Genomic DNA, 14,426 nt, shown 5'->3' with positions numbered 1-14,426 from the left:
CAAAAATTATTTCAGTATTTAAAAAAGGAAATAGAAATGATACAAAGAATTATAGAGGGATTAGCATACTAAATACAGTATATAAAATGTATAGCAAAATAATATATAACAGAATTAAAATTATCTCTGATGAAATATTAATAGAAGAACAGGCAGGACTTCAGAAAAGGTAGATCATGTACGGTTAATATATTTAACAAATAATAGAAAAACGAAAAGAGTTTAATTTAGAAACTCATTTAGCATTTATAGATTATGAAAAAGCATTTGATCGAGACGAAAACTATGGAACATATTAAGTAATAAAAGATACCCAAAGCATTTTACAAAAATAATACAGAGTTTATATCAAGGAACAAAAATAGAAATAGATACAGGTATAAAATTAACAGAAGAAAGAATAATAAATCAAGGAGTTAGACAGGGATGTAGCTTGTCACCAAAGTTGTTTAACATATATATCGAAGATATGATATGTAAATGGAAAGAAGAAACTAATACAGGTATATATTTAAATACAAAGAATAGGATTAATGCATTATTATTTGCAGATGATCAAGTAATTATTCAAGATAGTGAAGATAATTTACAAAGAGCAGTTTTAAATTAATTTAAATTTTTGGTTTAATTTAAATTAAACCAAATAATATAAGAATATAAAGTTATATTAACGATGAAAAGTAGAACAATGGGGAAAAATACGGTGAGAACAAAAATAGTTATAGACAATAAAATATTAGAACAAGTAAAACATTTTAAATATCTAGGATGTGATATAACATATGATGTCGAAGATATGAACCAGAAATTGGCGAAATTTAAAAATATATATGGAACAATAAAAAGAACTCTGGCTAAGAAAAGAAAACAAGGAAAGAAACACAATTGAAATTTTACACAAGTAATGGCAATACCAACACTTCTTTATGGTTCTGAAACATGGATACCGAAACAAAGAGGCATTAATAGAATACAAGCTGCAGAAATGAAATTTTAAAGATATGTTAAAGGATGTACAAAATTAGATAAAATACCAAACGTAAATATTAGAAAGGAATTAAAGATTTACTCAATTAATGGCAAAAATTATAGAATATAGACAAAGAAGGAAAGAACATGTGGAAAGAATGGAAGATAATAGATTCTCTAAATTAGCTTACACATATAGAGCAAAAGGAAAAAGATACAGAGGAAGACCGAAGAAAAGATGGGCAGACCTCTTTGAGATTGGAACAGGCGGATCGCCTAAGCCGTGAAGGAAGATAAGATTATTATTTAATATTTACAACATATGAATATGTTACAAACAACTCTGTATATTTATGAATATTATAATAAGAGAATATGAAAAAACAAAAGGAAATATTTATTATTTAACCTTTAAATACCGACAGTAAACAATCAGTTCACAAAAACTACATTATTAACAATATTCAGTTTAATAAAATCAAAATCACAGATTTAAATTGGCAACAAAATCATACAAATTATCCATCTTATTCATCTTTGCTTTTACTTTGCATATGTATCAATCACATCATTTATTAATTTCTGGAATAACTCAATCGGGCCTTCTATGGTTATCTTCATGCAAACTTGTAGTTTTAAAATAAAAATGGCTATTTTTCGACGGGGGAGGAGGAATTTTATTCCACCGGAGATGAAATTAACCCCTAGTCATCCTCTGAATTCAACACTGTGTGATAACTAAAGAATTTTTTCTTGAAATTTTCTTTAGATCAAGGAGTTATGTATAATTTTTATGGGGGGAAAAAAAAAATCGGATGTTTTTTTCGGAACATTTTGGATAGCAAATATTTTAATTGGTGAGTCATAATAGTTATAGTATATAGTTATTTAAGAAACCAAGAAATCCCAATCGCCACTACCGTAAATATAAAAATTGAATGTTTTTAATTTATTATAATTTTCATTTATTATATTTTCAGGAAGAGTTATTCATGAGTAGTTTTGTTTTCAGGAGCTATTTTTTCTCGGATTTGGATCAACATTTTAGGAACGTGTCTCATTATTATTTTATATTTTTTTCAAAACATATTATTATATTACATATTACATAATACTGTATATTATTTTTTTAATTCATTCTAGCATTTTTTTCTTATGTATCCTTATTCTCGTGGTCATTTTTCCCCAAGATTACTGCAGACTTTCTGTTTAACCCATAATATAGCAAAATATGTGGAGAAGACTTTCCAAAACGAAAGCTTTTATTTTTTTTTTCACACAACAATATGAAATTTATGTTTTTTCGTTCTAATTTGTACTGTTGGGTAATAAATAATTTGTACTTTATGACATTATTGACTCTAACGTATAAGATATATTTTTGAACCAGTTTATTTTCTATTGTTGACAGCTGATTTTCGAAAAATAATCTCAGAAAATACGTTTTACCTAATTTCGCTAAATCAGCCTCCTAAAAAGTGCAAGATTACTGCAAGGTTTCATAATAAAATACAAAATAACAAACATGTCTAAAATATCATCAGTCAAATATATTTTAAAGTCAATAATAAGAAATAACACTGACAAGCTGTTTTATAAATTTCGAATTTCATAAATTTAATTTCAAATTCGTACACAAGTAAACAACCTTTAATTTCCCGCCGTATTGACGTCATTACAGAAGAGAAATAGAAGCTCTCTTTCACGTTCTCTCAACTGCGCATTTCAATCCCTCGCTCTGATATAAATATCCCCTCAGTAGCGTGGGTCCACTATCCCTTAATCTTTGCTCTCAGTACTATCTGCGTGTTCGATTGAAAGATGCCTCCCCAGCCAAGTGGAAAAGCCGTGAAGAAAGCTGGCAAAGCCCAGAAAAATGTTCGTGTTGGAGACAAGAAAAAAAAGAAGAAGAGGAGGAAGGAGAGTTTCAGCATTTACATCTACAAAGTGCTGAAGCAGGTCCACCCCGATACTGGAGTCTCCAGCAAGGCCATGTCTATCATGAACAGTTTCGTAAACGATATCTTCGAACGCATCGCTGCCGAGGCCTCCCGTCTGTCTCATTACAACAAGCGGTCCACTATTACGAGTCGGGAAATCCAGACCGCTGTTCGTCTGCTGTTGCCAGGGGAACTGGCCAAGCACGCCGTGTCAGAAGGAACGAAGGCTGTCACCAAATACACCAGCGCCAAGTAGAACTTTGGCACTTTCCCAAAACGGCCCTTTTCAGGGCCATCAAATTGTGATAAAGGGATATCTCTCGTACAACCATATTTATTTTTAACTTTTTTAGTTATTTTAGTGTGAAGTAAGTATATAAATTTGTTAATGCATCGCTGGACTTTCTGAAAAGTGGATTTGCCACTCTGTACATTCCCCTTTTCTCGCTCATTTTGGGGATTTTTTTTTTCAATTGATTTGAATTTGAAGGATTACCTTTCTCCAATCTTTTCCACTGACAAATCTTTTATTACGGTTTTTAGAATTTTGAATGGTATATGACATTAGCATCTTCATGCATTCAATTTAATAAAAAAAAATTTAAGAGCAATTTCTTTAGCCATTTTCGATTTTTGAATACAAATAATACACAAAATTCACAAACTAATTCTTATTTTTCTTAGCTTCCTAAAGTTAGGGCATAGATTATAATATTAATTCCAGTTGCACATTAAAAAGCATAGAAAGTTGAGACACCAATGTGAGTACATCGGAAAATTTATAATGTCAGTTTGTTTAGATTCACAGTAACTAAAGACTGCTATCTATGGAGGTCAGTTCATAAAAAGATGACCATGGTTATATTAACATAATACTATACATCAGGTTTTATATTTGAAAATAAAAAATTCTTCCTGATTAAGATTTAAGTATAAACAATAGCTGAGGAGGAAGAAGCAAAAACAAAGAATACATCTAATCAAAGTAACTAAAATCATCCAGAAGGGTTTAAAGTTCTGAAAAGTAAATGATAACATAAAACCATAAAAATTTCTCCTCTATATGTAATATGCTTATATGCAAAAGCATTTATTTATTCCTAACCTTTCATAAAACACCACTGACACAATTCCATGTTTGCGCCATTAAAACCGAAATCAAATCCTTCTACATGTTGACGCATAGAAAGTGAAGGCACCAGTTTTGGACCCTAGAAACAGACCCGAACAATATTATTATTAGCCATATGGAGCAAGGAAGCCCGAGGCTTATGCTGCACCGGCCAAAAAAAAAAAAAAAAAAATTCCGAGTTACCCTGAGAGTCAGAAGTAGAAAGATCACCAAGAAAGAGAAGAATGATGATATGCAGCTCAGGACCCTGAATTTGCCAAGCCCATACTCACCAGATGTGAGCCCCTAGGAGAACTGCGAAGAGTTCCTGGAGAATTTTCTAGTTTTGTAATTGTAATGGACAATATATCGAATCACCGATTATTATTCATAATTATTGTTCCAATACAAAAAAAAACTATAAAAAACGGAAATATAAACGAAGCTGTTTTCTTCAGTTCAAACCTGCTGTTTTTACCCCTGCATTTTTCTTTTCCCCTCATACTTTAAATTCATTTTTCAAATATACTTATTAAATTTCTTATGTTTTCACATTTAATTTTAATTCAATTCTTTTCCTTTATTTATTACTTTTGGCAAGGCATCTTAAGAAACGAACTCATTTAGCTGCTAACCTGTGTGGAAATTTGCCTTTGGCTAGTGCGTGGTTAGTTGCTGGAACAAATGTCCATATGTCGTTGTGGAAGTTGATAGCTTAAATAAATTCAAGGACGAACAGACAAACTTTTAGAGGGAATTGTTGTGTGAATTTATTTTTTTATTTTTGGCTGATGCTACATAAGCTCATACGCTTGCTTTCTTGCATCACATGCCTCTATTACTATCTTCAAGAAATATCAGAACCCCTTTTTTTTTTTAATAAAAAGGAAATAGGTATTTTTCATATTTACAATAATCTTCAGAAGGCTTCTGGCTTTCAGACATTCTGAAGATGCCGTTGGAATGTTTCTGAAAGCCAGAAGATGTAGCTCAGAATGGTCAGTTAATATTGCTTTGATACAACTGATCTCTAATAAAAAAAAATCATGACAATTTTTCCCTCTAGCTTTCTTAGCACAATGTTACATATGTTTAACATAGTTCAATTTCTTTTTTAAGGGATTTTGATGCTTGACTAGACCAGTAAGCCAAATTCATGTTTTTCACTTTTTGTTTTAACATAATTTTCAAGAAAGACTGAATAAGCACTTTTTGCATATCATTTTGTGCTTGTGGTTCCCAATCCACTCAAAATCAATAAAACATGTTTTATCCTAAAGTTTTTTCACAAAATTTTCCATATGAAATACCAAATCAACTTCAGAAAAGAAGATATTTGATCCACATATCAATGTATTCAACAATTCCTTTGATGGACATTTCAATCCGTACTCACTCACATTAAAGTCTTTGAAATACAACAACAATTTCTCGATATCAAGGTCTTTTGGGCCTAATAGTAAATCTATACTTGTTTCACAATTGTTGCTCTTTAAAATATTTCTGGCTAGGTAGACATATGCCAGTACATTTTCATCATAAATATCCATATCCTTACTGTACCTGGTTGATTCTGACTTTCACTTTGTCACTGAGCCTTACTGGATCACCAGCATCCTTGTGAACCAATTCAAGCAAAGTATCAGTATGGTTTGGGAGGTCAAGAAGAAGAGCAATTGAAAAAAAAAAAAAAAAAGAAAGATTAATTAATATGTGCAAGAATGACATATTTATCGAACTGCATGTTTTGGAAGGGAAGAGTAAACTCCTCAACCCAACCATGTCTTTACATCTATAAATTTAAATTATTTAATTATTCGATAAACTATTACTCTAATTAATATCAATTCACTATTCATATTAATTAATGTTATGTTTGGAATTAGTTATTAATTAGCTATTCGGTAGTTTTTTTAACATTTCATTAAATATTTCTTGGTTCTATCAATTATGATAAATTATCTTAAATGTTCCTTCAGAAATCGGTACAATTTCACTCCAGATTTATTACATATGAAACACTTCTTATTCATGTCAGCAGACAAATACACAAATAATTATAATAATAGTAACCAAAAATGCAATGAAAAATGAACTTGCTATGCTCAACAAATACTAATCTTCTCAAAGATAGTAACAACTTTATTAGCAACGTGCATGCGCATTAGTACTCTGTGGGATTTGATGGCCGCATTAGTTTAAGGGTTCTGGTACTGGTGGCACTGGGAGTAATTGAGCACATGTCCACTTTGTACCTTACTACTCTGTGCTGTGCTGTGTGGTAATTGAGGAGAAAGCCATTTGTTTTCAACCCCTGCCCCTTATTTTTTCTTCATTCTTATACTGTAAAATAAATAAAATAAATTTTCTGTTTATACTCTGGCATGACAACCAAGTCAGTAGAGTTTAAAATAAATCGTGAATTTTTTTTTTTTTTTTCGCTCCTGACCACTGGGCTACATCAGGCCATACTTGAAATTCATTTCTCAAGTATACATATGGAAATTTACTTACGTTTTCACACACACACACATATATATATATATATATACTATAATTAATATTTTCAATGGTTTTTATAATATAATGGTCAGGCATTGGCTAAAACACAGCCTAGAAGGAGATTAAGATGAAAGTCAAGTGTGCCAGTTGCAATAAATAAAGAATTTTATATACACACTGGTAGGTAATAATAGCAGGTTTCAGTACAGTGAGACCGATGCACAGTATTATCATGTGGTTACAAAGGAACTGGATGGAAAAAATAATTTTGATATCATATATTTGGATTTCAGGAAAGCTTTTGACACTGTTGCGCATGAATGACTATTGTACAAATTGGAGCAGAATGGTATTAAGGGTAAGTTGCTAAAATGGATAAAAGGATGGTTAAGTGGGAGAAGACAGAGGGTGGTAATCAATGGGTGCTGCTCTTCATGGACTAATGTTATAAGTGGAGTCCCACAGGGTTCGGTGTTGGGTCCACTGTTGTTTTGTATATTTATCAATGATATTGATGAAGGTATATCAGGCTTAACGTTGAAGTTTGCAGATGATACAAAGGATGGCAGTGTGCTACTGCAACAGGATCTAGATAATTTGGGCAGATGGGCTAAGAAGTGGCAACTTAAGTTTAACCTTGACAAATGCAAAGTACTGCATATGGGTAGAAGTAACCCCAGAGAAACGTACCAACTGTGTGGTACTACACTTAAGGTGGTAGAAAATGAAAAAGACCTGGGAGTAATTGTGCAGGCAGATATGAAGTTTTCTGAGCAATGCAGACAGGCTGCCAGGGCAGGTCATGGGGTTTTGTCAATGATATATAGCAATTTTGCTAGCAGGGAAAAGGAGGTGATTATTCCTCTGTATAAGGCAATGGTCAGGCCACGCCTTGAGTACTTCATACAGGTCTGGTAGCCTCATTTTAGGAACGATGTAGATTTACTTGAGCGTGTACAGAGAAGAGCAACAAGATTGGTGAGGGGAATGAAGGGATCCTCTTACCAAGAGAGGCTTAAGTTCTGCAAATTGCAGTGGCTATAGACTAGGCACCTGCGCGGTGATCTGATTGAGGTGTATAAGGCCTTGAATGGGTTGAGCACGCTGAATTCTGATGGGATCCTTCCACTTGTTCAGATTAAGAACCTAAGGGGGCATAAATTCAAATTAAGAAAAGACAGATGTAGAATAGATGTGCGGAAATTTGCCTTTAGCCAGTGGGTGGTTAATTGCTGGAACAAACTTCCATCTGTCGTTGTGGAAGTTGATAGGTTGAATAAATCTAAGGAGGAACTGGACAGGAATTTGGAGGGAATGGTGTGATTTTTTTTTTTTTTTCCTTTGGCTGATGCTGCATAAGCTCATACACTTGCTTTCTTGCATCACATGCCACCACTACTACTGAAACCTTTTATTACCATCCACCTGAACTCAGTAGTGTGTATATAAGATTCTTTGTTTATTAATGTTTATTGCAACTGGCACACACAACTGTCATCTTAATCTCCTTCTAGGCTGCATTTTAGTCAATGTCTAGCCATTATATTTTAAAATATCACTTAATTTGACCTTAATTCCATAAATCTACATCTGGTCACTTTGACTAATCTCAACTCTTGCTTTAGGTTTCGATTTAATGAATTGAACCCTTTTGACTTCGGTTTTAAATTTTTAAAATTATTTTATGCCTGGCATCCTATGAAATGAACACTGTATCATTTAGCTGCTAACCAGAGCCACTAATAAATCCTTTTTTCTTTTTTTTTTAAATACTTCAAAAAGAATACAAAGAATCTGGAATCAATGAAAAATTTGGAAGATAATTTTCTGTGACCAAATTTTGATTGTTTTATTGATGAGTTAAGTTATTTTCTTTAACAAAAGTAATTTAGATCACTATTTATTTGAGTTAGCATTAAAACAACAAAAAAGACAAACATCACACTTTATTCAAATTCTTTTAATTTATGAAATTTTTCATTACATATGAATAACATGTAGTCTATTGTAAATTTAAATAGTAATATCATCAGATGAACTGTACTGTGATATATAAAAAAGGCATGTTGATTTAAGTCAAAATGAAAAGCAAGACTAAAGACAAGCAACACAAATAAATAAATAAATTATTAATAATAATCTTATGTATCAATTATTTATCAGTTAATATTGTTTTGATACAACTGATCTCTAATAAAAAAAATCATGAGACAATTTTCCTCTCTAGCTTTCACAGCACATGCTTAACATTTCACAGTTATGTGTGTTTAATTAATATGTTTAAATTTTTTTTAAGGGATTTTGATGCTTGACTAGACAGGTAATCTGAATTCATGTTTTTCACTTTTTGTTTTAACATAATTTAAAAAAAAGACTGAATAAGCACGTTATGCACATTAACTTTGTGCTTGTGGTTTCCAAACCACTTAATGTCAATAAAACATATTTTATCATAAAGTTTTTTTTACATTTTCTTTATGAAATATCAAATAAACTTCAGAAAAGAAGATATTTGATACACGTATCACTGTATTCAAGAATTCCTTTGGTGGGTGTTTAAATCCATACTCACTCGCATTAAAATCTTTAAAATACAACATTTTTTCACCATAAAGTTCACAATTGTTGCTCTTTAAATTATTTCTGGCTAGATAACCTGGGACATATGCCGATACATTTTCATTATAAATATCCATATTGATATTTATGATGAAATCACTTTGTCAGTAAGATTTACTCACTAGCAGCATCATCATCTTCAGAATTAGATAACGTACTTTGTTTATTCAATGTATGAAATATCTGTGAACGTAATGCACTCCAGAAATGGTACAGGCTTGGATTATCCCAAAATCCACTTCTTTTTCAAAGGATGGAGAATGTATTTTCTAAACAGTCCTGGTTGAGTCTATTTGTTAAAGGGAACAGTGGATGATATGTTATCCCATATTTGAATGACACTGTTAATTGTTAAGATCCATCCCTTCTGGCATGGAGATATTAATATCTTCCCATTTTTTTCATTGACAATGTGCCATGATTTAATAAACTCCATCTTTTCTTTCCACACGTTTAAACGTGTGGATTGTGACATTACAGCCCCACCATATTCTTTACTGCTGTATAAAGTCCTACTTTTCAGTGAATCAAACAAAATGTTCATGACCTCCACAAAGTCTGCTGTAAATGCAGGTAAGCCACTAGTGCAGGAACAAACACAAAGGCCAGCAGCCATAGAGTGGCTAAGTACCTGAGATGCCAATTTAACACACATTTCCCTGGCCTCTTACCATTAAATGTCTTTGGGTCAAATGTGCTTGCCATTATTTCTTGGCTTGGCCCAAATCAAAAAATTTATATATGTATCCCATTTTTTACTTCGGTCACCACTAAACTGAATTTCATGGTTTTTTAATGGTTTTTCATACTCTTCAACAAATGAGATACATAATACAAGGCAAATTTTTTTTTTTCATTAACAAAAAAGTATGGCTTTTCTTCTGTAACTTTAAAATCTTGAAACAGTCCTTGGTTGGTAGGTGCCTGGTCACAAGCAATTGACACAACATTCAGCCCAGTTGTTTCTAACACCAACAATGCTTTGAAAACCAAGTTTTTTAAGGTCTGGATTGTGGTGGAATTAGAAAAAAAAAAAATAACCAATCACTTGTTTACAGTTCTGGCACAGGCCATGGGCCAAGAATACAAGTGCTTTAATTGCCAGTTGGGGTTTATCATTACCATCTACATTTAACATATTTTCAAACCCTATAATTTCATCAGTTTGTTTGCAATAATCTAGAGCAGTTTTTAAGGACATTTCATCAAAACAATATACACAGTTTGTCTTTTTCCTGCATAGCTGTTATTTTGGAAATAAATAGGATCTTTATTGTAAGGTTCACCTGTACCACGACTTTACAATACCCTTCATGTCACCATGCCGGCGGGTTTGCTACTTTAAACAATTCAGCAAAACAGAGCAGAATGTGCTGGATTATTAGCAATGTTCAACATTGAATGATTCAGGGTGTTTCTGCTTGGAAAATTGAGCTTCCTTCTTAATAACGTATTAAGTACTTTGGCTCTGAAGGTAAAGATTAGTGCAAAAACCTTGTCTATGGCTGCCCACCTTTCAAACTGCATGCAGATGACCGAATTTAGGATGAAAGGAATGCATGTTGTGCTGCAGTAAGGTTATCTTTAATCTTGTTGAGCAATACATTTTTATTCTGCTGAAATTTCAGAATTTCCTTTTTAAGCCTGGATGTAACTGATCTCAATGTTAAATTGTTTTGGGTGTTCTTTTTATTGGTGTTGGTTCATTCTCTGCACTTAACCCAGGTACTTCACGCAAAGTATCGCTCAGCACAGTTGTTTCTGTGTTGGGCATGGCTGAAAAACATGGACTGAACACCTCACAACCAGTTAAAAAGTTTTGTTTTTCGAAAAAGCCTTGTCAAGGATATACAGGAATTTTTCTAGTAGGGAGAAGGAGATGATTATTTCTTTGTGTAAGGCAATGGTTGCTAAAGGTTTTCCCAAATTATTCATCAGTTGCATATGCAGATGATTTAGTTCTTCGATTTTATAGAAGAACTAAATGACCATCATTCATTAGAAGAAATTGCAAATTCTGTTCTTCAACAACTTTCTGATTGGTCAACACTTAACAAACTTATTATTTTTCACAGTAAAACTTGTATGATGGTCTTCAAAGGCACCCTTTCACCAACTCATTCTCCTCATAAAAATTAATGGTAAATCTCTTCCTTTTGTTGCTACCACAAAATTCCTTGGATTACTGATTGATAATCTCCTTACCTATCTTCTCCATCTGAATCACCTGTCTGACAAAGTGAGAAAATTTGTTTTTCAAACTGTTTGCATTTCCCGTGAGGACTGGAGTCTGAACCATAAGGTTTTGCATACACTATACAAAGCTGTTGTTTTACCAATTACTACTTATGCTGCTGCAGCCTCGTTTAGACATACTAAATTGCTTACAGTTCAGTCCAAGCTTCGTTCGATCCAGCACAGTTTCCTCCTAGTATTAGTTAGGGCAGGTAGAACTGTCTCTACCTCTGCCCTACAAGTTTTATCTGGTTCACTACCTTTATACTTATATTTAATTTACCATGGACTTTCTTACTTCGTTTGTAAGGGCCTCCCTGCAGAATTCAGTGGAATTCAAATTGACGTGTCCTCCAGTCCTAAAACAGAAAAACAATGAATTTTAAATATTTTTCATGACCGTGGCAACTTGACTGGTCTGATTTCCAAAAAGGTTTAATTACAAAATTATTTATTCCAGAAGTTGCATTTGTTAATAAAAATACTCGTAAATGTTTTTTTCCCAGCATGTTTTCTAGCTGTCTTTTAACAGGACATGGTTCCTTAAATTTTAAACTTGCTTATTTCCAAGTCCAAACTTTGTCTTTGCAGTTCTGTTGAGGATTATACCCACGTTCTTTTCTTCTGCCCTATTTACAATGAATTCATTCACAGTTTCTGTCTGGTCACTGGTCCTATTACTCCTGGTCAGGAAACTCTTCATTTCCTCTCCTACTTGCTTTCGGAATTTCTCACACTCTGTCTTTCTTAAAAGTCTGAATTATAAAGCTATTTTATATTATTGATCAATACCCATACCTAACTTAAATTCATTCATAATTCACCGTGCTTTTTATCTGAATTTATTAAACTCAAAATTTTAAGGAATGTATTCAAACACGTTCTTGTTGCTATTAGCCTGGTAGCACAAATTGTATAAGCTGTAACATTCATCTCAACTATTTGCTCCATTTTTTTTTTTTTAATATGTGCTAAAATTTAACATTTCATTAATATGATCATATTTTGTAAATAGTGACTAAGTTTATATTTAAATAACACCTTTGTGTTCTGTAGATTTTGTTGTAAAGTATGACAGTAATATAATTTGTCATTATTTTGTAAAATTTATTGTGCTGAACACCTGTTCGTGTCTTGAACTGATCGGACATTAATTGCTGGACTAGAACAATTACATTACAATCAATTGTAATGATTAACTCCCCCTTTTTTTGTATAATTATTTGTAGCTTTTTTTTTTTTTTTGATAATTACTTGTAAAATTATTTATATTTTTAAATTTGCACATCCTTGTACATTTTGTATCTGTGTATAATTTTGTATATTCTGCAGCTCTATAACTGTAAATTTTCTGTATAATTATTTTTGTATAGCTTTGTTTAAAGATGTATAATTCCTTCACTTGCAAACAGTTGAGTGCTTAACTATTTCGGGTTATCTATCTCTAATTGGTTCCCCTATTTTAAAAGAAAGTCTAACTCTAAACAAAATTTCCTACAATTTGAATTCCTAATTTAACCTGAAATGGTTTCCTTTATGTTTACTTTGTTTTTATACCTATGGGTGTGTAGGTATCTATCACCACAGCAAAACATGGCAGAGTTTAACTGACATTCCAGGTGGCACCATTTATTAGACACATATTTATTATTTGTATGTATAAGGCAATGGTCAAGTACTGTGTACAGGTCACCTCATTTTAGGAAGGATGTACAGTTGTTAGAACAAGTACAGAGAAGGGTACAAACAGTGTTGAATCCGAAGGGGGGATGTAAACTTTGGGGGTACATGCACTGGGGGAAAAATGTAAACTTCAGGGGGTATATGTGGTATATTTTTTATTATTATTTAATATTTACAACATATGTATATTTTAAAAACAAATATTTATATTTATGCATAATATGAACCTGAGGGGCCATAAATTCAAATTGAGGAAGGACAGTTGTAAAAAAGATGTTAGAAAATTTGCTGTTATCAACTTCCACAAATTTCCATCTGTCGTTGGGGAAGTTGATAGCTTAAATAAAATCAAAGAACTGGAGAAACTTTTAGAGTGAATGGCTGTGTGGCAATGCTAATTAATTAATGTAATAAGTTATGAATTAGTTATTATTATTAGCCATATGGAGCAAGGAAGTCTGAGGCTTATGCTGCACCAGCCAAAACAAATTCCCGAATTACCCTAAGAGAGAGCAAGAGTCAGAAGTAGAAAGGAATCACCAAGAAAGAAAAGAATGATGATAACCAGGTCAGGTTCCTTGGTGTGCCAAGTCCATACTCACCAGGGTCCTGAGCTGTTGAGTATGGGCTTAATTAGCTATTCATAGTTTTGTTTTTTTTAGCATTACATTAAATATTTTCTGGTTCTATCAATTATGATAAATTACCTTAAGAAAAATCAAGAAAACCTTTATTTTCTGTGAATAATTTCAGCAGACAACTCTACAAATAATGATAACAAAAATGCAACGAAAAACGAACTTGCTACGCTCAATCTATTCCGAATACAGCAACAACTTTATTAGCATTGGGCATGCGCTTTCATACACTGTGAGTTTTGACAGCCGCGCTAGTTTCATGTTGACGCACTAGTGGCGCTGGGTGTAATTGAGCAAGTGATCACCCTGTATTTTACTACAATACTCTTTGAATTATTAGGGTATCCAGTATGTTTCGCACACAGATTAGCAAAATTATGATCTTCAGTTAATTTATGCCGAGAAATGTTTGAAAAGTACTGAGACTACCTGTTATTAGGCAACAGAGTTGTCTGGAGCGTTAGAAATAGTTTCCTTTCCGAAATAGCGGCCTTACGTGTTGAGTGACACTTTTCAAAATGAAACACCCAAAAATCGCATGGACACAAGATCTGAGGTTCGATGATGATTGAACATCTTATCGCTCTTTTCCCTCCTTCATCTTTGTAAACACCCATCGCAAAAGTCTAAATACGATACTGATGTGCACTGTCATCGTAAAAGAATTCCAGTACAATATATTTTCAAAGTTTGGTGCGTGCCACAGAATTCTGGATCTTTTATGTTCCA

The 14,426-nt window shown here is 32.6% G+C and overlaps 1 protein-coding gene across 1 annotated transcript; it reads left to right on the top strand.

Annotated features, from left to right (window-relative positions):
- The first annotated feature begins 2,790 nt into the window (after positions 1 to 2,790).
- Positions 2,791 to 3,165, top strand: LOC150078690 (histone H2B-like). The gene has a single exon (XM_090384063.1). It carries the CDS (start codon positions 2,791 to 2,793, stop codon positions 3,163 to 3,165), a length of 375 nt encoding a protein of 124 aa, XP_090240189.1.
- The last annotated feature ends 11,261 nt before the right edge of the window (positions 3,166 to 14,426 follow it).

This window comes from Mastigoproctus giganteus, chromosome 10 (genome assembly GCF_048544385.1).
Source record: "Mastigoproctus giganteus isolate SK-2022 chromosome 10, ASM4854438v1, whole genome shotgun sequence".
Taxonomy (NCBI): Eukaryota; Metazoa; Arthropoda; class Arachnida; order Uropygi; family Thelyphonidae; genus Mastigoproctus; species Mastigoproctus giganteus.
Note: the sequence above shows the minus strand (reverse complement) of the source record. Positions and strands in the feature narration are given on the sequence as shown.